The following is a 27,982-nucleotide window of genomic DNA, read 5'->3' as shown; positions in this document are numbered from 1 at the left end:
CACTGTGTAGACCCCCCCCCCCCCCCCCCGCCACCATCACTACCACCAATGCACTGATGAGTATTAGCCACGCATTCCCAGTCCCAAATGGCATCCTGGATAGTGCACTAATTCTGCCCCAGTAGAGGGAAGGTCACAAACGGGCACAATCAGCCAACCGGCTGCAAAATGAGATGACATTGAACCACATCGCATTCGAAACTTAGATTTTACGTTAAGTCGGCATTGGCTGACCACCCAACCTGGACCGAATCCGGATTGGTCGAGCCTGTCGAGGCCCCGGATCAGAGGTAGTGCGCTGTGTAGGGGAGGCCACCACTAGTTGTCCTGCTCTGCCTGTCTGGTCCGGCCTGGTCTGGTCTAGTCTAGTCTAGTCTGGTCTGGTCCGGCCTGGTCTGGTCTGGTCCGGCCTGACCTCTCTGGTCTGGTGTAGTCTAGTCTGGTCTGGTCTGGCCTGACCTCTCTTGTCTGGTCTAGTCTAGTCTGGTCTGGCCTGGTCTGGCCCGACTAATCCGGTCTGGTCTGGCCTGACCTCTCTGGTCTGGCCTGGTCTAGTCTGGTCTGGCCTGGTCTGGCCCAGTCCAGTGTGGTCTGGCCTGGTCTAGTTTGGTCTGGCCTGGTCTAGTTTGGTCTGGCCTGGTCTGGTCTGGCCTGACCTCTCTGGTCTGGTCTGGTCCGGCCTGGTCTGGCCTGGCCTGACCTCTCTGGTCTGAGAAGTGTTCTGCTTTGTTTGATTTAGTTAGCCATTGAAACTCTAGTTAGACACCAGATTTAGAATTGTCTCCACTAAGTGTTAATAAAGGGTTAGTTTAGAACTGTGTCAAAAAAGCCCATGGCCAGAGTCAGATGAACTCGTTGACACCACGTTTATGGATCTGTGCGCAGCTTGCACGACGTTGCTAGCGTTTGTGCAATGACCGGACATCTACACACTTGACAGGACATCTACACACTTGACCGAACGTCTACACACTTGACCGATTGTCTACACACTTGACCGGATGTCTGCACACTTGACCGGATGTCTGCAACCTTGACCGGACGTCTGCAACCTTGACCGGACGTCTGCAACCTTGACCGGAGGTCTACACACTTGACTGGACATCTACACACTTGACCAAACGTCTACACACTTGACCGGATGTCTGCACATTTGACCGGACATCTACACACTTGACCTGACATCTACACACTTGACCTGACATCTACACACTTGACCGGACATCGACACACTTGGTCGGACATCTACACACTTGACCGGACATCGACACACTTGGTCGGACATCTACACACTTGCCCGGACATCTACACACTTGCCCGGACATCTACACACTTGACCGGACATCTACACACTTGACCGGACATCTACACACATGCTGTCCATTATCTGTGCTGGCGCTAGTTAGCATTTTCCTGCGGAAAATACCGTGTTAAATGCATAAACATTGTATCCACTAGTTCATCTGACTAAATAAAAGGCGTATATCTCCAAAATCCATTAATAATCCTTTAACATTAGTATTTAGGGAGGTGAACTTGATCCTGGATGTCTACCTAGAACAAACTTCATAGAGATGCAGTTGACTTACTAACAACAGCAAGCTCTGTACTGTGAATACTTGAATCACAGCGCCTCACTTTGGCCAGTCAATAAACTGCATGATATATTCTAATAACCTCTCAGATACACAAGGGTTTCATCCCAACTGCCACCCTATTCCCTATCTACTGCAAACACTTTGACAATGGGTCACAGGGCTCTAGTAGACAGCAGGGCATCGCTAAGGGAATAGGGTCCCATTTGGGATTGAGACGGGGAATGAAGATGTCACAATGAAGTCCATGAACTGAGAGTTCCACATTGGTTACTGTTGCTTCCTGTTTGTAGCTGTTTGTTGAATATTACTAAGTGAGGTCAAATTTTGTATTGCTTTCTTCCTTTGTGGTTGTTTCCTGGTTGCCAACATTAGTCCAAAATGATGAATCAGTTATTGACTACAGAAATTATCTGGAAGTTTAATGTGCCAAAGACAAAAAATTATTATAATTATGATTTTTTTAAATCTGGCTCAGTCACACTTGTTAAAATATAAAACACCACATTCGTATTTGGACAGACAATTACAAAGAACCCATACAGAAATTCAGAAATTATATATAGATAATACATTCATATATATATATATTATATTCTGTGACAGGGGAAGCACTTTTGCTCAGTTGTGCAATATAATACAAGTCTGCTCTTGAAATTCGACTGCTCTTGAAAATTTCTGTGCTGTTAATTAATGTGAATGTATGTGTGTCTCGTTTATGAATTTTGTTCTGGTTTATTTTCAAGACTGTACTGCTCTTAGAACAAAGAACAATGTAATTATTTTTGTTACTTAGAATAAAACACTTGGATGTTAACAAGGTTTTGGCGTATTTGTTGTCCTTATAAATCAGTGCTTGACTTGGGCCGGAAAGGCGATTTGGCAATTCCTGTACTCATTTTAGCCCAAGTCAAGCGCTGCTTATAGTTGTGCAAAAGGGATTAGGTAGAGACTAACACACACACACACACACAAACACACATAAACTCTAATTCTGACCGTAACCCTCAATGTGATAGAACTTTAATCCTAACTCCAATTTATTACAGTTGAGTATCAGCAAAAAGTTATTTCTTTTCCTGACTTGCCACGGGTTATGAGCCCTTAAGGTGTAGTAAAGCACACACAGACACACACGCCAACCTGACCCAGAGAGCATGATTCACGGTTGGGGGTGACGATGTCACGGTAATGCAGTGATGTCACTGGTCCTGCTGTTGTCATGGTAACTAGGAATGGCTGAAACACAAGCAGAGTTATGATGGACACACACACACACACACACACACACACATCCGTAGTCTAATGACTGAGGAAATGAATTTTGTCCCTCAAATCGGAGGGCCATCATTAGGTTTGCTGGCCAGTAATAGAGAAATAATTGAAAGGAATGAACTGACACACAAGAGAAGGTAAGAAAGGGTTACGTCTTGTTCTCCTTCTCCTTTTCCTCCATGTATGACATTGTACCAGGTTGTATTCATGCTGCCTCCGTGTAATAGTAAACACAGAGGAATTCATACAGGGCTTAACCACTCATTAAGAAAGCAGGGCTAATTGTTGTGAGCCCTTTCACTCTGTTTCACATTAGACAAAATTTGCTTTGTCGGCTTTCCATCCCAAAACGTCTTTTATATTCATGCAGTTGTTGGTCTCTGCAGTTAGAGAGGAGATGAATAGAAAGAGAGAGACAGAAAGAGGGAGATGTCTTGAGAGAAAGATAGAGAGCGAACTGGATGGAGAGAATGAGGGCAGGAGAGGAAGATAGATGGGGAGAAAAAAATAGGGAGATTAATTGAGAAAGAGAGAGAGTTAGATTGGGTGAAAAAACTGAGAGATTTATTGAAAAAGAGAGCGAGAGAGAGATGAAGAGATAGTGAGCCAAAAGAGATCCATAATATATTCAGTAGTTAGCTGAATATCCTGGCTTAAAGGCTATTGCCTCTCGTATAATTAGCTTTCTATTCATCCTCAGTTACGACCTCTCTCACAAAACCACACATGCCCCGTTTATATCTTGTGCTGGCATGTGTCCTTTGTCCAGATCAAGAAGATAGATGGACATGTAGCTAAACAAGTAGATACCCTAGATTGATAAAGAAAAATATTTAGATATTGATGGATATAAGCAAAAAAAAACTAAATTTGTAAGGCAAGGCAAAATGATCAAAAGAGGTTCTCCAATAAGGTGTATATACTTATTATCTGGAGCAAGTGGCAGCAGTGCGTTCACACATTTTCATACTCTTTAGTCGTGGAAATCAAACCCTCAACACGTTGCCAACATCACATACTCAACCAACTGAGCTACACAGGCTCGTATTCGATGGCATTGTGGTGTTATCAGTTCGGAAACCCACACCACAGACCACAGACCACTGCTGAGGATGCCTTAAAACCAGGGGCAACGGTGTTCCACGTGATCATAACCAGAACAGAGCCAGCAAACAAGACAACATTCCTTCAACATACTGTCCTGAACGTCAAATAATGACGTCCACTCTGTGACCCAGGTGAAGTGCTCAAGTGACATCCTAGTCCCTACCTGAGGTAAATCCATCCTGGAGCAGAACCAAACATTTCTGCAGTGGCAGAGGTCACTGCGTGTTGAGAGTTCCTCTTGTGGCCACCAGAGGGAGATATAAGATGTAAGATCAGCATCCCCTACATAGATGGTAACAGACCTCTGGTAGCCTAAAGGCTATTTTACTATGGAAATCGGTGTTGAAGGCATCAGCTTTTTTAATGTGGTCAGTTGAGTGGGTCCATCAATTCCATCTTTCCTGAGGACACCGTCAACTGGGTCGGACCTGATTGGCAGATCCTTTATGACAACCTGGTTGACAATGTTAGAATAGAATATGCCTCAGCAAATGGGTATGTCCATGCCCTCCCAGACTCCACAAAGGGAAATGTTTAGGTAGGCATCCAGGCATGGAGAGATGGAATGACATGTTGAGATGGAATGAAATGTAGCGACGTGGAGAGATGGAATGACAGGTAGTAACATGGAGACATGGAATGAAATGTAGCGACATGGAGAGATGGAATGACATGTTGAGATGGAATGAAATGTAGCGACGTGGAGAGATGGAATGACAGGTAGTAACATGGAGACATGGAATGAAATGTAGCGACATGGAGAGATGGAATGACAGGTTGTAACATGGAAAGATGGAATGAAATGTAGCGACATGGAGAGATGGAATAAAATGTAGCGACATGGAGAGATGGAATGACATGGAGTAACAGAGGGCACAGGACTCACCCCTTGGCGACCCCAGTGTTAAGTGTCAGGGAGGATGAGGTTAAGTTGCAGGCCTCACAGCTTGTGTCCAGGCCCAGTGCTCTGAGCTTGCTGCTGAGTCTCGGGGGCGATAGGTACCTATCTGTGAATTACAGTGTATTCAATTTAGTTCTTTTAAAATTGCAATTAGGTCCTTGAAAGGGCTTGAATTAGAATTTTGGGCCAATTATTCATGTGTTTTGATTCAGCACTGTGATCTTATTGCGATTCAATGCCCAAAACAATTTTATAAACCCCAATTAAAATAAACCAGCTCATAACACTTTGGACAATCGTTTAAACACAAGATGGAGGCCAAGCTACGAAGGACTTCAGTGGCAGGGCCCTTTCAGTTTAACATTGCGATATTATCAAAACAGTATAGAGATACAGGTTGGTAGCAGTTTGACACACACCAGAACATGCTGTGCCTCAGGGAGGTAGCAGGGAACGCCGGGTTATATCATGTGTCAGAAACTCCCATGATCCATTGCGAGAATGCACAGACTGTGGGTTGGTGGGGGGGAGGGGGGGGGCTTCTGAATAAGGGAGCAAGCTTGCGATTGGCAGAGGGGCGGGGAGTGCTGATATGCAGGGGGCGAGAGAGGCAGAGGCAAAAGAGGGATTAGAGCTGCGGGACGGAGAGTGATTGAATGGGACAGATCTGGAGTGGGGACTGAGGCAGACCGAGCAACAGACCGAGCAACAGCAGAGAGAGAGCTGTGAAGAAACACACCAATAAAAATACATTTTTTACACTTCACAGGATCTTCAAAGGACAACCTATGTGTCTGTTCTCCCATGAGTGACTGCGTGTGTGTGTGTGCGTATGTGTGTGTGTAATACTGTTGCCTGTATACCAGAGACCATCGGAAAAAAGTGAATGTGAGTGTGTGAGGAAAGGTTTCGAGTGTGTGTGTGTGTGTGTGTGTGCGCGTGTGCGTTCACGCGTGTGTGTGTGTGTCTGTAAGAAACTGTACCTGAATTGTGCCTTGCAGTGCAATGCAGCACAACCTCTGAAGAGAGGAGACGCTGAAGAACAGCCACTGCCTGGATACACTCTTGTGCTACTGCTCTCGTGTGACACCGACTCCTCAGGACCAGGGAAGAACTGAACCCCAACACTGGAAAGTACCGACGAGGACCGGATCTTTCGACTGGTCGGCACCATAAGCCCCCATTTGAAGAGGTGGCTTAGACTGTATTACATAAGTGGACTGTACCATTTGGATAGCGAGGGGGTTTGTTTATGTTTAGGATGAGTCTGGAGCCTGTGCAGGTGATGCTGGGGAAGTCTATCCCCATGGAAACAAATGTCATCGCCTCTGCAAATGGAGACAGTAAAGGACCCTGGGAGGGAAAAGATGAGTTTGACCAAGAAAACCTGGGTCTTACCACAAAACCCCAACTGGTGAGTTATGTCTGTCTGTTTTTCTGTCGGGACCTGTCTATCTGTCTATCTGTCTGTCAAGACCTGTCTTTCTTTCTGTCAGGGCCTGCCTGTCTGTCTGTCAGGACCTGTCTGTCTGTCTGTCAGGATCTGTCTGTCTGTCAGGACCTGTCTGTCTGTCAGGACCTGTCTGTCTGTCTGTCAGGACCTGTCTGTCAGGATGCACCTGTGCAGTGCAGTGTACTGTATGTAGTTTTCCCCTTTCAGATGTTCAAGTTGTTTTCCTATTTTGGCCCCTGAATGATCTCGTATCTTGTAACCAAAACCTAGATATTATAAAAAGGGAACCTGAGCTGAAAAGATGGAACAATGTGTTGCTATTTTAATATATTTAATGGACAATGTTTTGTAACTCCCAATGCCCCTGCTCATGTAGACTTACCATGACTGAAGGAATCATGGATTCTGATCTGCATCATATGATAGAGGGGGAGTTAGCTGTCAGATAATCTGAGATAATAGAGCTGGAGTAGAATGTCAGATCACCAGAGATGATAGAGCTGGAGTAGAATGTCAGATTATCAGAGATGATAGATGTGGAGTAGAATGTCAGATTATCTGTCTGAGAGCTGAACTTGAAGCACACCAATGAAATGGAGCCAGTCAATGATTCAAAACCCACGAGCAACTCAACATCTGAATGGTTAAATAGTAACAGGTAAGGTTTTGGTGCCTTCTCAGAAAATTACAAAATAGTTTGGTTAGAGCAGTTCTGTATGGAAGGCTGCAATATTTTATGGACATATGTGGTAAATTATAATATATCATGGTTGGATGGGTGGGAGCGAATTGGTGGCAAAATGGAAGACCACTGAGGAAAGAGGAAACGAGGCGAAGAGGTTTGATTTGGGTGGTTTCAATAGGAAAAGGAGGAGAAAGAGGAATGGAAGTAAAAACAACACAACAAGAAGAATTCCAAATGATAATTTACCAGGGGAATTAAATTCTCATACACAGGCACATATGGACAGTGTTTAGCTTCAATTGGTTAATAAAATCAAGGTAGAAAGTCTAACCCTAGCCCAGTTACTTGTTCATTCAGGTTCCCTATATTGTTAGGTTTTGGTTGGAGATTATATATCTGTATATTTATATACATATGCTGTACATTGAACACAATCGCCAATCAAAACCTAGAGATATATTAAGGGAACTGGAGCGAGGCTAAACGTTTTTGTTTGATAATAAGTTTGAGGTGTGTTCAGCAGTCGACACACAGTATGTTGTGCGTTCCTCTGAATATAACAGGCTTCAACTTTTCTATATAAATACAGAAGCTACATAGATGAAGAGAACAGGTCTCCTGATTCATTTTACCGGGCACCATTTTAAAGAAGTGCTCCTTACTAAACCAGTTGCAAGAACATCCTCGCTACACCCACATGTGTTTTGGCTCTGACTTAAGCCCATTTGTTTCTAGGACCAATCAGATGGAATTCATTGTTTTCTGGGACCATCAGATGGTTAGATGTTTTTTGCAATCTACAGGTTGTCTTGGAGTTGCTACGGGTTGTCCTGGAGCTACAGGCTTTTTCGCGGAGAAGAAACAAACGTCTGTGGGCTTGTCAAAACATTTGGCCACAGATTTTGTGTAGCCAGTCAAGCAAAGAAAACATTGTATTTCCACTGATGTTTTTTTCATTATCGTTTACAATGATACAGAACTATAATCATCACTATATGAGCTGGTGTTGGCTCTTGTGGAAAGCTTTTCCTTGGTTGAATGCTTCATGACGTCTGTCTCTCCCTCTCAGTCTTTCCCCCTCTCAGTCTTTCTCCCTCTCAGTCTGTCAGTCTTTCTCCCTTGTTCTTTATGAAAATGTGTCACTGATTCCTCTTCCTTTCTCACATTCCGTATTCAGTTCTCTCTATCAATCTTTCCTTTTCTCTCTCTCTCTGTCCATTTCTCTGTCTGTATCTCTCATTTGTCTGAGGTAAGACATCTATGGCTGTGTCTATGTTTGTGTCTACTGCATCTTAGAGCATACATCTTAGCAGTGGGAGGTGGAAGAGCCCAATTATATTGTGTATGCTTTGTCAGGGATGTGTGGACTACATGAACGTGTGTGTGTGTGTGTGTGTGTGTGTGTGTGTGAGTGAGAGACTGATGAGGCATTATGTGAGGGGAAAATATCGAGGAGGCATAGAGAACAGAGCATGTAGTTAAAGGGAATGGGAGAATGTGTGTACGTGTTTATTGCTTGTGTGTGTGTGTGTGTGTGTGTGAGACTCGTGAACATGATCCTAGATGTACGCATCACAAATGCAAAAGCAGATGATAGCTGTTGCTATAGCTTACTCAGTGAGGAACACTCAAAGAGCAATGTTTTCTTTAACTATGTTAATGCAGTGTTGAAATCAAAGCACTGTTAAAATAACATTGGATTGTAATAAACGTAATCTTTTTTACTACATTTTAGAAATTTTACAGTAAACAGTATGTAGAGTCACAGATCCATTAAAATCCCTGTTCAATTGTTCTATTAAAATGGGAGTATATTTGTTTGATTATGTTAGTGTCATGTGATTGGTTAGATTATGTAAAGATCGGTCATGTCGGTACACTGGGACAGTAGTCCTATGTTAGCATACCCAAAACACTAATTACAATATTTATTATACAACATTTACCATAATGATTTATTTCAATGTTCACTGTGGGCTGTTCTTTAGTTCCATGAAGAGTTTGAAATTAAAATGATTCTCACAGTATTCTCACAGTATTCTCACAGTATTCTCACAGGCCCTCTTCACACGTTTCACGCTCCCACAAACAAAGTACGTGGCAAAGGCATATCATTTGTATGATTTTTTTTTTATCTTATTAAAGGCTATCAGTTTAATCCACTACCAATTTCGGCATTCGTCCAAAGATCCCAGCCCACGGTCTCTGTAGTGTCCTAAATAGCACAGTTTATAGCATAGCACCACAAACAAAAAGAAGTGGTCTTTGTCTGACCTGCACTGAGTGTGATGCTTGGATCAGGGGGAGATTTCTATATGCGTCTGCCTGCCTGCCTGTCTGTCTGTCTGTACTATGCGTCTATCTCTCTGTCTGTCTATGCATACAATGTGTCTTTCTTCTCTCTTCTTTCTACTCCTCTCCTCCCTTCCTCAATCCCCTCCTCCCCTCCCTCTCCGAGTCCCCCCCCCCGGGTGGATTGAGGAGGGTGTTTGGGTCAGGATGTAAATCATTAGACAGCTACAGTGAGTGGGGGGGGCAGTTTACATCACGCCATCCAATAATTTAATACCCGTAAGCAGGTGGTATTTCGGGATATGGTGAGTAAGACATTTATTTTTAGAGGGCAGGTGTCTAATGGTCGTGCTATCATCACGTATAAAATGCTAAAGGCATTATGTAAAGATCGTGTTCAACACAAAGACATCTTATTAATCAGTGATTCAATCCAGTCACTGATTTGGAACCCTTGACATTTAAAAGGTCATTTCCAAATTTAGAGAGAAATACAGAGAAATTGCCTTAATAAGATATATTCTCTTCTGCATGCGATTGGATCCTGACTTTAGCGTGTGAATTAGTGAATTTATCTTCCAGTAATCATATCTGATGAACCAGATTCATAGGAGACATTTTACAGTCAGTTTACTGTTTCGAATATCACGTATCATTTGGTATCCTGGCCAGAAGATTTAAAAAGTATCGAAGCACATATTTGGTGGGAACCTCTCCAGGACTATACTTCATGGTCTGAGGGATTACAACAAATTGGATAAAAAAATGTATGCAGAGTTTGTAGAACAATTAATGCTGTCTTTGGCCAGGTATCAATGAGTGCTGCTTTGTAAAGGTTAATATTAATTGGACAAAATAATAAACAACCATACGAAAAAGGGACAATTGTAATGAAACATAGCTATCCCACGAGCAAAACTGTGATTGTGAATATCCGGGTCTGTTGCTGTTTTTGGCAGGGTGAAATATCCCTTGATAAAGAAGAAAACAAATGTTGTTGTGTCAAATTCTTGACTGCAATATTAATGGGATTACATGGACAAATAATCCACTAGCCACACCGAAAATCTAAAGTTATCTTAACTCTAAAGAACAAATAATCAAAGTTCTTTAAACTGAGTTACTCTGGGAGAGATTTAGTATCCTGAAGCCCTTTGCCGTTCCAGAGCAGGGAACTGTGCTTGCTTGGCAAAATGCGGTGAATTTCAATTCCCACTATTGCAACTCCTCTGCTGGGCCGCTCTATGTAGAGTGTTGCAAGCGTTGGGATTTTCCAACAAGTGAGTTCCTTTGTCGTCCAGAGTGTCAAACGCAGACGATGATGAACGTCCAAGACAATTGCTGATGTTGAGAGTAATTCTGCTGCTGTGATGCAGCATGAAGTGGGAAGACTACGTGTGTTTTAGGGTAGTACACATGGACCTTAGTGAGGCTTATTATGTTATGTTAACTTACAATATCTGTCTTAAGACTTATTATGTTAGGTGAATGTTTCTATAAGATTTAACCCAGTAGGTCATTTGACAGCCGGACATCATCACATTCTATTATATGTGTTTTTTTTTCTGGTAGAGACTTGAGCTATGAACAGTGTGGATATCTATTCACAGTTGAATTTTATAAATTATGACACAATGTTGTTTCAAACATTCATACAGTATGGATGTATGAAATATAAGACCTTCACTGTTATTTTCAAAGTACTTCCAGATTGCTTCACTGTACTCTGAGAGACTAACAACTCCCGTGTGGATGTCAGCATTTGAAGTGCTTTGATAAATGGTTGAATCGTTGAAACTGTTTCATTCTGTGAAGGTGTCGATTCAGAGAAGAGCCCGCAAAGTGGAGGGAGGCATTTTCTTTGTAAGTATGACCCGGACAACATGGTGGGTGTCAAGGGTTATGCACTTGTGATGGCCGATCGCCACCTCTAACCTTTGAACGTCTGACTTTAATTAACCCCTCTGAGCTGCCTCATGCTTGTTTGAAGTGTGTTCACTTGCTAGGCACATCTACTAACAAACAAACAAATTAAAACTTTTTCTGTAATTTCAAAATCTAGCATCTCCAGGACCCAGTTAAATACATATCCAGATTTTGAAAATTAAACTCTATGCAATGTAGTCTGCATATATAAATATAAATAACAGAGAGTATAAATGATTAACTTGACAGAGGACGACCATTTATCAATTATATTTTTTGTCCTTTATCCCTGTCCAACATATATTTAAAAAAACTGGGCCCAGATGACAAACTCAAAAACAATGCATCTGGTTTGGTGGTCAAGAACATTTACATATTTATGAATTAATGGAGGTCTTCAAAAAAAGACTACATAGGCATTACGTCACGTGTCAATGTACTCTGAGATTGTCACAGCCAGTTATGACAGATGCTCCAAAGATAGCGAGACAGACATCGCCCACAGGTACTCTTCAACTGTGAGTGACGGAATCTACAACAAAAGTCCAGAAAACCACATTGTATGATTTTTAAGTAATTAATTAGCATTTTATTGCATGACATAAGTATTTGATACATCAGAAAAGCAGAACTTAATATTTGTTACAGAAACCTTTGTATGCAATTACAGAGGTCATACGTTTCCTGTAGTTCTTGACCAGGTTTGCACACACTGCAGCAGGGATTTTGGCCCACTCCTCCATACAGACCTTCTCCAGATCCTTCAGGTTTTGGGGCTGTGGCTGGACAATACAGACTTTCAGCTCCCTCCAAAGATTTTCTATTGGGTTCAGGTCTGAAGGCCACTCCAGGACCTTGAGATGCTTCTTACTCTCAGGAGGGCACTCCTTAGTTGCCCTGGCTGTGTGTTTCGGGTCATTGTCATGCTGGAAGACCCAGCCACGCCCCATCTTAAATGCTCTTACTGCGGGAAGGAGGTTGTTGGCCAAGATCTCGCGATTCATGCATCCTCCCCTCAATACGGTTCAGTTGTCTTGTCCCCTTTGCAGAAAAGCATCCCCAAAGAATGATGCTTCACGGTTGGGATGGTGTTCTTGGGGTTGTACTCATCCTTCTTCTTCCTCCAAATAAAGCGAGTGGAGTTTAGACCAAATAGCTCTATTTTTGTCTCATCAGACCACATGACCTTCTCCCATTCTTCCTCTGGATCATCCAGATGGTCATTGGCAAACTTCAGACGGGCCTGGACATGCGCTGGCTTGAGCAGGGGGACCTTGCGTGCGCTGCAGGATTTTAATCCATGTTTGTTTCTAATGGTTGTCTTTGAGAATATGGTCCCAGCTCTCTTCAGGTCATTGACCAGGTCCTGCCATCTAGTTCTGGGCTGATCCCTCACCTTCCTCATGATCATTGATGACCCACGAGGTGAGATCTTGCATGGAGCCCCAGACCGAGGGAGACTGACCGCCATCTTGAACTTCTTCCATTTTCTAATAATTACACCAACAGTTGCTGCCTTCTCACCAAGCTGCTTGCCTATTGTCCTGTAGCCCATCCCAGCCTTGTGCAGGTCTACAATTTTATTCCTGATGTCCTTACACAGCTCTCTGGTCTTGGCCATTGTGGAGAAGTTGGAGTCTGTTTGATTGAGTGTGTGGACAGGTGTCTTTTATACAGGTAACGAGTTCAAACTGGTTCAGTTAATACAGGTAATGAGTGAAGAATAGGAGAGCTTCTTAAAGAAAAACTAATAGGTCTGTGAGAGCCGGAATTCTTACTGGTTGGTAGGGGATTTAAATACTTATGTCATGCAATAAAATGAAAATTAATTATTTAAAAATCATACAATGTGATTTTCTGGATTTTTGTTTTAGATTCCGTCTCTCACAGTTGAAGTGTACCTATGATAAAAAATTACAGACCTCTACATGCTTTGTAAGTAGGAAAACCTGCAAAATCGGCAGTGTATCAAATACTTGTTCTCCCCACTGTATACTTATTTTTGAAGGTTTTTGTTGTTGCTCTTATAAACATTGAGGACATTCTGAACAATGACTGTAGAACCATGGTATATTCTACCTGGGTTAATTTCATTATTACATGGGATTTTGGATAGATCTATGTATGTACAGTGGATATTAAGTCTACACAACCCTGTTGAAATGCCAGATTCTTGTGATGTACATCATGTCACAACTTTTTCCACCTTTAATGTGACCTATAACGTGAACAATTCAATTGAAAAACAAACTGAAATCTTTACAACAACAAAAAATAACTCATAACAACCTGGTTGCATCAGTGTGCACACCCTTAAACTAATACTTTGTTGAAGCACCTTTTGATTTTATCACAGCACTCAGTCTTTTTGGGTAGGAGTCTATTAGCATAGCACTTCTTGACGTGGCAATATTTGTCCACTCTACTTTGCAAAAGCACTCCAAATCTGTCAGATTGCGAGGACATCTGGATCTGGGCTCTGGCTGGGCCACTCCAAAACGTTAATGTTCTTCTGGTGAAGCCATTCTTTTGTGGATTTGGATGTGTGCTTTGGGTCATTGCTGAAAGGTTGTGCTGAAAGGTGAACTTCATCTTCAGCTTTGTAACGGACACCCTTAAGGTTTTGTGCCAATATTGCCTGGTGTTTGGAACTGTTCATAATTCCCTCCACCCTGACTAAGGCCCCGGTTCAAGCTGAAGAAAAACAGCCCCAAAGCATGATGCTGCCACCACCATGCTTCACTGTGGGTATGGTGTTCCTTGGGTGATGTGCAGTGTTGTTTTTGTGCCAAAGATACCTTTTGGAATTCTCTGCTTTTCATAAATTTTGGAGGTACGTCCAGTTCTTGGTGATTTCTCTGTTGTGCCATATTTTCTCCACTTGATGATCACTGTCTTCACTGTGTTCCATGATATATATATTCTTTTATGTTGTTGCTGTTGCGTACAGCAAAATATCCGTTGTCAGCCCACATCTTCCTAGTAATTTTAGTAGGGCAATTCTATGCACATCAGCAAGGACTGCTGTGGCATTTTGATAGTAATATCTGCAAATATTTGTGTTATTCCTTTTTCTTCAAATAACTGTTAATGGCATTAGTAGGAGCAGTTCAGGAAGTGAATTTATTTTGCCCCACGCTACCTTTGGATGTGAAAAGATATTATGGTACGGGTCAAAATACTAATTAGTGAAAAAAAAAACTATAAACGTTGGACCGTGAACCCAGCCTTTGTTGATCAATTTAAACATGTGTGCTGCGTTGTCTTTCTTCAGTTTATTCCTCAGTCGGTAACCAAAATAAAGGAAAAGGCCAAACTGACAGCCTGAAAATGTATCACCTCTGAGTGCCAATGTTTTTTTGGCCCGCAGGACTTGTAGATGAGCTTTAGCGCTGTCCAGAAACCTGTGAGAGAATGTCCGTCTACTACGTACACACATGATTTGCGAGTGTGTTGGTGGGTTTCCACAACAAACTCAATCCCTCTCTGCTCTATGCTTGCACCAAACTACTGTGGGTGAAAAGTCTGAGGGAGGCAATGTGTGTGTGTGTGTGTGTGTAAGGAAGTAGAGGTAGAAGAGAGGGCTTGCAGTTAAACAGCTGGACAATGTCAGCGCGATAAGGACAGCCCCTGGGACGTTTTGTGTTGGTTGCTCACGCACGCTCACAAAGTCAGCCACCCACACCGATATCTAGCCGTGGCACGACCCTGTCTCCCACCAAGCTTCTCTCTGGCGCTCTAAATTAGGCCCTGACCCCGCCAGCACCCGCCAGCATGTCAGCTGAGTTCAACCTCGATATGGGTGACTAATGCAGGGTGCCCCGTGTGGAATGCCACCCTCTCTCTGTCTTCCTGGTCTTTCCATCTCCCTGACTCTGCCTTGACAGACTTCTGTCTCTTTCCCATTCAAATGGTACACGTGTGTACTTCCGATTTCATCATTTTTTAGACGTTGATTACACTGAGCACCCTTTTTTTTTTGTTATTCTCCAAAAGCAACTGAAATTCGTGCATATTATTATGTTTTGAATTTATTCCTGGGAATTGAACAAAATGTCCTGTAATTGCATGAATGCATGCTCTTAACTGAGCAAGTGAAATTAACAGAGGGGTAACTACACACACACACACACACACACAGACACACACTCCTCACTTCACCTCCCTTCTCATCACTTAAAACAAAGGTATTGGCAAAAAGACAAAAAAACATACATGTACAGTTCTGGAAAAAATTAAGAGACCACTGCACCTTTTTCTTTCATTACCAAAAAAGTTGAAAAGGACGTTTTGAGTGAGAAGTGTTCAATTTTTCTTTTAGACTATTTTGGAAAAGAAAGGAAAAGGTGCAGTGGTCTCTTAATTGCTGTATATATACATACATATGTACATACTGATGGGACTGTACTGTGTGTAAGTATTCAGACCCATTCACTCAATCCACATTTTGTTGTGTTACAGACTTAATTTCCAATTTATGAAATAATTTTTCTAGCAATCTACACACAATACCCAATAAAGACTAAATGAAAACAAGTTTCTAGAACAATTGCTGAATCATTGAAAGTTCCCAGGAGCAGAGTGGGCTCAATCATTGTGACACAAAATAAGTTAAAACCCACCAAGACTCTTACCTGGCCAAACTAAGCAATCAGAGTTTCAGAGTTCAACTGCAGAGAGAACATGCCTGAAGGACAACCAAATCTGTAGCGATCCATTAATCGGGTCTTTATGGTAGATTTGCTTGATGAACACAACTCCTGAGAAAAAAGGTATATAACATGCCACCTGAAGGAAAAATTTGCCTCTGGTCCACATTTTAACTTTTACATCTGAATGCAAAACGGAGAAAAAGCACGGTACCGCTAATCACCTGGCAGATACATCCCTATTGTGAAGCATAGTGTGGGAGCATCATGCTATGGGGATGCTTCTCAGCGGCAAGGACCAGTAATGATGAACAGAGAAAAAAACCTTGAATAAGTCCTTGAATAAAACCTGATCCACAGGGCACAGGACCTCAGACTGGGATGAAGATGTATCTTTGAGCATGACAACAACCCTAAGCACAGAGCCAAGAAAACACAGGAGTGGCTTTGGGAGCAGCCAAAGCCTGGATCTTCCCATTGAAGATCTGTGGGAAGACCTGCAAACTGAAATTCACAGACACTCCCTATTCAATCTAACAGAACTTTAGAGGATCTCCAAGGAAGAATGGGGTAAATGCTCAAATACATGTTAACAAAGCTGTGATTATACAATAAATTGAGGGAGTACATGAGACATTTTAGTTACATTTTTCAATAGAATCACACAGATTTCTAAAAACTTGTTTTCACTTCATTATTATGGGGTGCAGTGTGTAGACTGACGGCACAATTATAAATGAAGTCTGCAACACAACAAAATGTGAACATATTGATGGGGTCTGAATCCTTTCCAAAAGAGTTGTACCTACACCCACCTTACCCCAGTGAGTCACAAGAAGGGCTGTTACACACGTGTCTCTCACTGAAGAATAGGGGTCCCGTCACCTTGTCGTCACGTCTCTCCAGTTACATCTCTCTATAGACTTCACACATTACTGCCCCTGCAGTTCTGCACGTCATCGAGTGTGGATGATTCAAATCAGCCGCCCGGCACTACGGAAAGGACCAAAACATCCCCCCCGTGTGGAGCATGTGGACCAGGTCTGGGAAGTTCAAGTGGTAGGGGAGGGGCTCTGTTGCTACCTCACACTCCAAACATGGCGAAAGAGATTCCGGAACAGCAAAGGAGATTCTGGAACAATTTGACAGAAGAAAACCACGACAGAGCTTATTCGTGGTGAACTGACCTCTTCACTGGTATATAAATAGGACCATGGTGTTTTCAGTCATTCACTTTTGGCTGCTACCAACACTCTCGGTTTTCAACAAAGCCAAATGTTTAGGCAGTCTGACCAACCTATACAGCGGACACCATGCTGCTGCCATTGACCACTGTTTATCCATCAAGGCAGAGCATTTAGACTCTCCTTTTTAATTGAAGCTGATCAGTTTGATGTTTAGTTAGACGTTCATTTAGATAGTAACGAGGTTATAACAGCAGTAAGACACAGAAATGTATCTGTGGCATATGGACACTATATCCCAGATAAGTGTTATAGCTTTGCACTCTATTTCACGTGTGCATGTTTCGTACCTGCTTGCATGAAAGTCTGCATGTCCCTGACGGTGTGTGTGTGTGTGTGTGTGTGTGCGCGCGTGTGCATGTGTGTATGTCTACCTATTCTAGGTTGTGGAACTGGTATCATATTCTGTTTACTTGGCTCCATCTTGAACACACATCAAGTACTAAAACGGCTGTTCGAGGACACACCGATGTCTTGAGTTAATTTCACAGGTCTGTTGTGACTCTGTGGTCTTAGAAATATAATCCATATGTTTTATTATGTGAATATTAGGTAATTATATTGCCTTTCTATGGTGCAGATCACCACTTCTATTTTATTCATTCATGTCCGCTTTTTCTTTCGCTTTCTCAGTCCTTTTTTCACAATCTTTCATTTGCCCCCCCCCCCCCATATTTCCCAACTTTCTCATTCTCACATTTGGAATGTTCTGCACCTATGTCTTCCCCATTTTAATGTCAAAGACCCCCCCCCCCCCCCGGTCTCTCTCACACCGTCCTTCTCTCTCTTGTCCTCCATCGCTCGCCGCCTCCGCCACTCTCCAGCCCAAGCCAGAGAATGCAGTGACTGTTGCGGTGTCCTCCCGGGTCTTGTTCCGAACTGAGACGGAGCAGATGGTGTATGTGCAGAAAGGTGTGGAGGAGTACCTACGGTACCAGGTGGAGCACGAAAATGAGCCCTTTGCCCCCGGACCAGCCTTCTCTTTCGTCAAGGTAACGAGTCGTGCTTCGTAAATGGCGTCACTAACTAGCCCTGGCCTAAGGCCATGCACACACACACACACACATCTTCAACCGGTTGCAGAGCAACACATTCAAAAGATCTACTACAGATGACTATGAACTGACAGTAGCACACAGACGTTTTGTCTTTTGCATTGGCTCATTCACCCGCCTGTGAAACATTGGGCCCTAAGCCTGAAAATAGAGTGGCACACAAAGCCTGGCGCCCAATTGACTCAGAGGCTTTTATCTCATGGAGATGAAGTGCTTTTTCTAATGACCTCTATGCTGGATGTTTTTAGGTGTGTGTGGGATATGGCCGTACTGCTTCTCTGTCCTTCCCCATCGCTGTCTGATTAACCAACAAGGCACGACTGGGCCCGTGATATCAGGGCAACGGGTTGTTCTCAGACACAACACACTGCGAGCAGGAGCGTCGCCGTTTTATAGTGGCAATACATCACTAGCCCAACCAGATATCTTAAGGCTCTTATAAAACGGGTTACCAGCGTAATTGGAGCAGTAAAAAAAACGATGTGATGTCATACCCTTGGTATATGGTCTCATAAAACATGTCTTCCAACCAATCGACATTCAAAGCTCGAACCGCACGGATTAAAAGTGTCGATTCTGTCTGTGCACTATTGTAACAGACCACATGTTGTACATGTCGCAGACCACAGTAACCACAATGCTTTGCACTCTCCCGTCAGGCATTGGAGGAGGTGAATGCTCGTCTGCGAGAGCTTTATCCGGAGAGTGAGGAACTGTTTGACATTGTCCTGGTGACGTACAACCACGCCGCTGTAGGGGTCAGGCTCATTAATACCATCAACCATCACAGTAAGTCACACACATACACACACACACACATGCACGCACGCAGGGAAGTACACACAGGGGGACTAACTCTTTAATCTCTGTGTAAACACAGAACAGAAACCAAGAGGCTTTTTCACAGATAACGGATCAGATCCCCAGGGTCCCGACCAGACCCTCTTGGGGCAGCGTGCCAAAACCAAGCCTTGGTTGTGGCAAGAAACAGACAGGTTCATGTGTTTTTCTTTTCTTGATTTTCCAGACAAAGACGCTTCCGTCGGGTCACAGTGAAAAACCCGCTAGAAAACCTCCCCCCTTCAGAGATCCCAAAATACCTCCGTGTGTGAGTGTCAAATGGCGCCCTGTTCCCTTCGTTAGTGCCCTACGTGGCCTGGTCTGAACTAGTGCGCTATGCGGTAGAAGGGGTGCAGGGTTCAGCTGGGGAGGCACAGCAGATGTTAGATCTCTCTGTGCGAACGCAGCCCAAACCGCACTCTGTAGACCTCCGACCCTTTCTCTAGAGAACACGGCAAACAAAGACAACATGGTAGGGCTGATGTCCAGGGCCCAATCCCAGAGTCAAGCCCTCAATGCGGCAAACCCTCCATGAAGGTTTCAGTGGGAAAGGACTATGGCAAAGCGTACACCACGCTAATGAGAGGGCAAGCAGGAGCTATTGATCAGATAGCACAGGCCCATCTAGATGGATAGGGTGTGGGGAATAGCGGTCGATTTGGGAATGGGCCAAGGCGACTGTTTTATTAGCTGGTCCTGTAATTATATAAGCCCAAATGGTGCCCTATCCACTTTTGAAGGGGTTGGGATTAGCACCAAACAAATTAAAAAGTTTTGTCACGGGAAACCCTCGTAAGTCTTTGGGAACAAATCTATATGTGTAATCTCTTACTCGTTACGAACAGGTGAGCGTGTTCATCCTTATGCAGACGTGACTGTATAAACGCTGTGTGGTGAATACATGCCATATTCACCATATTGCCTGGGGTCCTTACGGCAAATCCATGGCAAAAGTCCTCAGAATGACTGGTGTTTTCTGTAACGGGGAAAGGAATTTAGCATACATTACGATGTTTGCATTCCCCTCTTTGATGCAGATTAGAAAACACCATTAAATGTTAATGAGCCCCATCTCAGAGAACCGTCAGGCCCTCATGAGAACGACAGTTCAGTTGCAGAAGCCCTTCAAAGTGATTGATCGCGCACAAAGCCTCTTGCTGAAGGCACACTATGAAGGCTGTTTGTTCAGGGGAGATACTGCTGTGATGGAAGTCTCCAATATAAGCATGGAAAAGCACGTTTTTACTTTGATGTCGATGTTGAGGAAGTTGTTCCGGGACAATCAATCGTATACATATCCAAATGAAGTCCGGCACTGCTGTGATGTTAATGTACTGTGTCACTGGGTCCCTCACATCCGCCATCTGAATGAACAACGGATGAAGCCATCAACGGACACTCCTAAGAAAACATCCATGACTGTTAACACAGAAACATCAGTGAACGTTGATGTAGAAAAACGGCAATGTATGAAATCATGTAAACATCAATGAATGTTAATACGAAAACATCAATGGCCGTTAGCACGCGGACATCAAGTAGACATCAGTGGACATCAATGGAAGCTATGAATACATCAATGGACGGATAATGTGAAGACATCAATGAATGGGCCATTCCCAAGGCTTTCTTCTAGTCTTTATTTTCTGATGTTTGTGCAGTATGTCCCTAATGATGGATGCATTCTCTGGCAGGATGCGCCGCTTTGTTGAACTTTGTTTTGGCGGATGCAGTGACGCAGACCGGGGACAACCGTGAACGTTGTCCCGGGCCCAGTCCTGGGCGGGCACATTTGGTTGGCTTAAATATAATTATTAGTTAGTCAGTCAATGTTAGTATTCAGTACTATCGAGAAAGTTCCACCGTTATTAAACAGAAGAATTGCACTGATGAAGAATTCAAGTTTTTTCTTTTTTGCAGTTTTTTTATACAGCTTTATGATTCAACCTTTTTCTGTTAAAATGGTTTGTTTTACCAACAGCCAACCAGTGAAACCCTAACACCTACAGCCAATCAGAGTCATACCCCAACACCAGGGCCAAAGCAACACCAATCACTTTTTTGTGCATATGAAATGTAACTTTTTTCCTCATATGGGTTATTAGTGTGTACACTACTAACTCAGCTTTTAAAGTATTATTTGTGATTATGCATAATAATTGGACAATAGCTTTTGCTCTTTTAAAAAACTAAATTCTCTCCATGTCTCCGTTTTTCACAATAATTCCTGCTTTCACTATCCAGCCCTAGCTTCATCATGCTCTGTCACTCTCTCCATCCATATCTCCAGCCTTATCTCAATCACTCTCTCCATCATTGTCACTTCATCCATCTCTCCATTGCTCTGTCATTCTCTCCATCCATATCTCTGTCTCCTTGTCATTCTCTCCATCCATCTCCATTGCTGTCATTGCTGTCTGTCATTGTAGTATCCTTTGCTTCATCCCTTTTCACTTCACAGTCATTCATCTTTGTCCCATTACTCTGTCCCTCTCTACATTAATCTTTCACTCCCTATTGCTTCTTGTTGCCATCACTCCACCATCACTCCACCATCACTCCACCATCACTCCACCATCACTCCACCATTTAGTATGTACTTTACCACACTCTCTGTCTCTTTCTTACACACACACACACACACACACACACACACAGACAAATACTCTCTGATCTCCTTTTCACATGAAAAATCTAACTCTTTCACAATCTCTCTCAGTCTCCCTTCTCTCAGTCTCCCTTCTCTCAGTCTCCCTTCTCTCGGTCTCCTTTCTCTGTCTCCTCTCTCTCAGTCTCCTCTCTTTCTGTCTCCTCTCTCTCTCTTTTTCTGTCCTTCGTTCGTGTTCCTTCCTTCTCCTGTTGTCTCGGTACATCGTGGCCGTACATCACAGGACTAAAGATGTATTCAGCACTTTGCAGCAGACCTGGATCTGATTACACTCCACAGTTGCCCCCCTGTGTCCCCACTCTGCCTGCCCCCAGTCCTTTCTTGTCTTGATTCTGTACCTGACTTCTTAAAGTGACAGTCCACAGTTCCAGAATATTCCAGTAAACAGGGGACGTGGGAAATGATCTCGGCTCTCAGGAGAAGACACAAAAAAACCCCACACACTGGGTTTATCAGTGGACCAGTCGTGTAACAGGTGGTGTGACTGCTCGTGAACATATTAAAACTTGAAACATGCTTTTTTAAACATTAATTCTAAGGAAAACCAAGACAAGAAAAGGGAGGATCTATAGTTCAAAATAAAACATTCAGGTTTCAAATAATAAAATAAGTATGAAAAGGCATTGGGAATGATACGCGTTACAATCTTCTGGTAGGCTTGATGGATATTATTATAATTTTTCACACCTTTTGGCCTAATTTCTTTCGAAGGGCACCTTCTCAACACTCGGCAGAACAATCAAGGCTTTTTAGTGCCATGAAACTCATACGTAAAATGAAACTAAGCACCACACTCCCCCCCCCCACCCCCCCCCCCAAAATAAAAAGATACAGAAGTCTGCCTGGGTCACAAATGGAATTAAATTCCCCCCTTTAAACCAGGGATATAGATTAGAGGAAATTGGATCTCATTTGGGACAGCACCCCCCCCCCCCCGAGAAATGGCAGCGGTTAATCCATCTTCTATAAATGTCCTTAGCATTTGGCTTGGCAGGGTCGCTGATTGTTGTGTTAAAGGGCTTTGTGAATATTAAAGGGGAGTTAAGTATAGTCGCCTGACCGAGCGATTGTATTGCGTTTGTTTATTTGTAGACTTCTTTGGATCCCTGTTTGTTCCTTACAAAGCAGCAGCATACTCGTTCTGGTACATTCATAGACCAGAATTACGACACAACTATGAAACACGATACAATTGTTAAATATGATACTCTCTGCCTATCTCTTTCCCAGATCTGTTCATTGAGAGGTTTTGTATGACAGGAGGTAGCTCACCTATTGGATACCTGAAGGCCTGGCACACCAACCTGTACTTATCTGCAGATGCTGAGAAGGTCAGGGAGGCACTTGCCGAAGGTGAGTCAAGACATTTCCATGTCACGGACTGCATGAGTTCTGTTCTCAGCTGCATATTAGTGCCCTCGCATTAGCATGAAGCTAAAGTACCGAGGAACACAGAAGTTCTGACTTCAGTGAGACAAGTTGGCTAATTTAAGGAAATAACAACAAATCACTGAGAAACATTCAACTATATATGAATGTACTGAATCATACTCACATTAAAAAGTTTAATTCATAGGGAAGTATAATTTCTTACGGTGAGCTTTGTTTGCATAGTGTTTGAACGAATGGACCACAGTAATTGATGCCTGCTGAAACGAAACGACCACATTTACATAAATTACACTCCACGTGCATGTGCAGCCGTTCAACCTTCTAACTAATGCCAAAGGGTTTCTGTTAAAGCACAATACTAGAAAGGGAATGGTTTGGTCATGAATGGCACCCCCTATTATCTTCTTTGTGCGCTGCTTTCAGCCTGGGGCCCACAGAAAGAGTAGTGGGTTATTTTGAAGTGATCCCTACCCTTTCTATTTCTTCAGCCCGTTGTCTATCCTTTTGCTTCAGCCCGTTGTCTATCCTTTTGCTTCAGCCCGTTGTCTATCCTTTTGCTTCAGCCCGTTGTCTATCCTTTTGCTTCAGCCCGTTGTCTATCCTTTTGCTTCAGCCCGTTGTCTATCCTTTTGCTTCAGCCCGTTGTCTATCCTTTTGCTTCAGCCCGTTGTCTATCCTTTTGCTTCAGCCCGTTGAGGACTAAATGGCACTCTGACATTTCCCATATAGATAATATCAAAGTCTTTTATTGAACTGCTAAATAACTGAAGTCTCAAATCAGTGGCGTGGAAACGGCAGGACTAGCTGTGGTGTCAAGGTTGATCCAAGGACCTAATTCATGTGCCCTGAAAACATAATGTTATGTACCATAAAAACATAATGTCATGGGTGACAAATGTGAAGGTCTAGATATGATCTGAGGTGGTGGAGTTTCACTTATGTCCCTGACAAAATGTTATATTACAGAAACCCATTAGATTTGACTTTATAAGTAAGTTAGCCTAAACTGTTTACATATCATAAGCAAAGCTTTTCAGAAGCATTTGCCATTTAAACAAGAAATACCAATCATGCCTAACTCATCATAGTGGTATATAAGCTATAAGTAACTGAAATCCGTAGACTGAATTTCTCAAACAGCCACCACTAACTGCACTTCTTCATGGGTCCAAATAAGTTGTTCCAGAACTTAGGATGTGTGATCCATGTGGAATGTTCTGGAACTTGTAGGATGTGTGATCCATGTGGAATGTTCTGGAACTTGTAGGATGTGTGATCCATGTGGAACGATTCAGAACTCGTAGGATGTATGATCCATGTGGAATGTTTCTGAACTCGTAGGATGTATGATCCATGTGGAATGTTTCAGAACTCGTAGGATGTATGATCCATGTGGAATGATTCAGAACTCGTAGGATGTATGATCCATTATGGAATGTTCCAGAACTTGTAGGATGTATGATCCATGTGGAATGTTTCAGAACTCGTAGGATGTATGATCCATGTGGAATGTTTCAGAACTCATAGGATGTATGATCCTTGTGGAATGTTCCAGAACTTGTAGGATGTATGTTCCAAATAGGGTGAAAAAACCCTATTTTAAAACCCTATCATGAATGTGCATGAAATAAACATGTGATGTGTAGTAAGCAAAGCAGAGCTGTGTTTTGGGTCCACTATGGTCTGCATTAACTGCACAGGCCCGAAACCCAAAGTGACTCAGATAGGACACAGCCCCATTCAAGTGACCAGCTAGAACCTAAGACCCAAACCCACTCTGTCCCACTCTGTATGTTATAGAGGCAAAACATTGTTTTTATTTGGGCCATAAGCGATGATTCCCGTAATAACAATTCAAGGCCTCTTTTCTTTCTCTCAGGAATTGCTGCAGCCACCATGTTCATGTCGGAGAAGTTGACGGAGGTGTCGCAGACACAGCTGAGAGTGGCGTTTGACGGCGATGCTGTCCTCTTCTCTGACGAATCAGAGCGCATTTTTAAGACCCAGGGCCTGGACGGGTTCTTTCAGCATGAGCGGGACAATGAGGACGTTCTACTGGACCGCGTACGTGGTCAAGTTTGGGAGATTAGATGCATGTTCCACGGTGTTCTGAGTTCGTATGAATGCCTGCAGAATCTCTCTTCTGCCTCCAATCAGAAGAGAGGTTAGGGTTAGCCTAACCCCAACCAGCGGAGACTTTGGTTTCCATAGCAAGCATTGCCACCACATTAAATTTTTGGCACACCAATAATGAGGTAGAAGTATCCGAACTGGACCTTAGACAAAAAAAACATTAAACGTCCCTTCTTCCCCCAGGGACCTCTGAAGGATTTCCTGGCGTCGCTCGGCAAACTCCAGAAGAAGTTCTACGCCAAAGGCCACCGCCTGGACTGCCCCATCCGCACCTACCTGGTGACGGCCCGCAGCGCGGCCAGCTCCGGCATCCGAGCCCTGAAGACGCTGAGAGCCTGGGGCCTGGAGACTGACGAGGCCCTGTTTTTGGCTGGCGCACCCAAGGGCCCGATGCTGGACAAAATCAGGCCCCACATCTACTTCGATGACCAAATGTTCCACGTGGAAGGGGCGGCGGAGATGGGCACAGTCGCGGCTCACGTGCCGTACGGCATCGCCCAGAAGTACCCGCACAAGAAGAGCTCCAAGGCAGGAAAGTAGGTGTTGGGGGGCGGGAGGAGTGGATAATGGGAGAATCCAAGAATGAGGAAAGAGACTAAGACAAATGGAGGACATTAAGATGGATAGAAGACGTCTATAGAGAGTGGAGACACCAGAGCTGAAATACGAGGCGCAGTAATCAGGATTGGGGGTAGAGAGGAAACTGAGCGAACGCGAAAATGATGAGCTGTTAGGAACATTTCGCCTTCTCCGCCAGGGTCATTGGAAAGAAAAACGGAAATATTATTTGCAAAAGAGCTAAGTTTTGAACCAAAGTTGCTCAGTAACAACAACTATACAGACCTTTGTAGCTTAGTTCTCAGAGCATGCCACTTGTAAAACCGGAGTAGTTGATTCAATGCCCAGGACCATCAAAACGTAAAATATACACAGGCATGAATGTATGTCATTCTAGATTAAAGTTGCTGCTACATGGCATCTACTATATAACCAGTGAACCATCACTTGTCCCAGAAACGTCAGGAGGTTGTACCATGTTCCTCTGAATGACCTTAGAATGTCCACATGTTAGAAAGAGACATAATGAGGTCTCACCTAATAAAAGAGACATACTGAGGTCTCACCTAATAGAGACATACTGAGGTCTCACCTAATAAATGACTATTTGGTTGTTTTGAGGAATATGATTGGATCAGATGATTTGAAGATTGAAGATTTGTGTCTGTATGGAGTTGTTTTACCTCATCAGCTTAGATTGGAGCAGCCATTCTGTAAATGTTTTTTTTATTTATTTGTATCATTAGACCTTCAGTTGGACTTCCTTGTATTGAGATAACCTGTATACTATCAGTTTTACCTCACCTTCATTTGAACTGAGTATCTTATACAGTGTATTCTTTTATCCGTGTGGAACCGAACATGTGAGGCTATATCTCAATGACTTCTGTGATTTCTGTCTCCAAGATGAAGAATGTACTAAAATAATAATAGTATCATGGATTCAGAACCCATGGAAAAGACGGGTGACTGACAGTTAACGCTGTTTCGCACCAATAGCATTAATACAAGCCATTACAGTATATAAAAGCACAGAGAATGCAGTCAAAGAACAATCATTGGCAGGCAGAAAATACATATCATTTATAGCACAGTCTGAAAACAATAGATTTGATGTATTGTTGCAATATATATATAGTTTTTTATGCTGTGTTACTTTATCTCATGAGAAAAATAAAATGTTTAACAATAAGGATTATTTCAATTAAATAGGTACAGTTCCGGAAAAGCAAGAAAAAACCTAACTAAAAATAGTATTTTTTCTACACCAATCAATGTTAAAAATCAAAGCCATAAATAACAACCACAATGTTGCTACATCTCCGAATATCAGTTGGTGCCTTAGTTTAAGAATCCTGCTATGTGGCATAGTAGTTCAGTCTAAATCGTGTTGCAGTATTTACCCAGTTGTCTCATGATATCTGCCCTCACAGATGTGTTTTCACATGTTAGACCATGAATTGTGGGCGCCAGGTTACTATGGTAAAAATTGTATTGCTGGGTTTGAAGAAATCCTGGGGTAGATGTATGTTAATGCATGGGGAACAGTATCCACTGAGGTTGATTTTCTGTAGCACAACAGAACTTTTCTAGAAATCCAAATCCAGAAGCAATGTGGACATGCAAATGTAATGCTTGTGTAATTTTGACATTTCTGTTGATTTACTTATTTAATATTATCAAATTAAAGATATCTGCTGTCATTTATTTGAATGCATAGATGGTTTTTGCTGTATGGCCTGTGAAAAATAAATAAAAATGCAAACTAAAACCAAGAATTAATGACTGGGAAGGAAATATGAGGGACCTATGTAATGTAATATTTGCAAATAGAGATCAAGACAAGCAACTGTAGCAGAAAAAAATAAATAGATAAATGTAATGTATGTTGTTTTTGTTTAAACATGATATACTGCACATCCCCGACGGTAACAGGGGCTCTACTTTAATTAAATTATTTTTAGAACTAAATCTTACAGGAGCAACGCAGGCACTGGCACAAAAGGACTTCAATGTGATTGTTCAAACATCCGTTATTCATGATTTTCTTCTGAATTGCCTTCAAATCAACCCAACTCTAATGTTACTCTGTTTTATTTCAACAGGTAACTTGCTTGACAATGCAATGTGTGATCTGTTTCCCTGTAACTCCTACAGTAGTTGCATGTGATGAAAAATGTGCCTTCTTCAAAACGTCCCACAACGCACT

General features: G+C 42.8%; 1 protein-coding gene and 1 long non-coding RNA gene across 3 annotated transcripts; one reads left to right on the top strand and one right to left on the bottom strand.

Annotated features, from left to right (window-relative positions):
• Nucleotides 1-667: 667 nt before the first annotated feature.
• LOC117594971 lies at nucleotides 668-5,960 on the bottom strand. The gene is made up of 3 exons (XR_004576257.1): nucleotides 5,862-5,960; nucleotides 1,259-4,984; nucleotides 668-1,198 (listed from the first exon to the last, which is right to left on the bottom strand). It is a non-coding gene; the product is annotated as an uncharacterized LOC117594971 (long non-coding RNA).
• Nucleotides 5,469-27,480, top strand: nt5c1aa (5'-nucleotidase, cytosolic IAa). 2 transcript variants are annotated; one of them, XM_010864732.4, is made up of 7 exons: nucleotides 5,469-6,292; nucleotides 11,124-11,171; nucleotides 17,952-18,119; nucleotides 18,842-18,971; nucleotides 22,921-23,043; nucleotides 24,962-25,146; nucleotides 25,399-27,480. In XM_010864732.4, the coding sequence occupies exons 1-7, from the start codon at nucleotides 6,131-6,133 to the stop codon at nucleotides 25,753-25,755; spliced, it is 1,173 nt and encodes a 390-aa protein (XP_010863034.1). In that variant the 5' UTR covers nucleotides 5,469-6,130; the 3' UTR covers nucleotides 25,756-27,480. The 2 variants fall into 2 exon arrangements, with proteins under 2 accessions (XP_010863034.1, XP_010863035.1); XM_010864733.4 differs by lacking the exon at nucleotides 11,124-11,171.
• Nucleotides 27,481-27,982: the final 502 nt, after the last annotated feature.

The sequence above is a fragment of the Esox lucius genome, chromosome 10, assembly GCF_011004845.1.
Source record: "Esox lucius isolate fEsoLuc1 chromosome 10, fEsoLuc1.pri, whole genome shotgun sequence".
NCBI classification, from domain to species: domain Eukaryota; kingdom Metazoa; phylum Chordata; class Actinopteri; order Esociformes; family Esocidae; genus Esox; species Esox lucius.
This window is presented reverse-complemented; position numbering and strand designations above follow the sequence as displayed.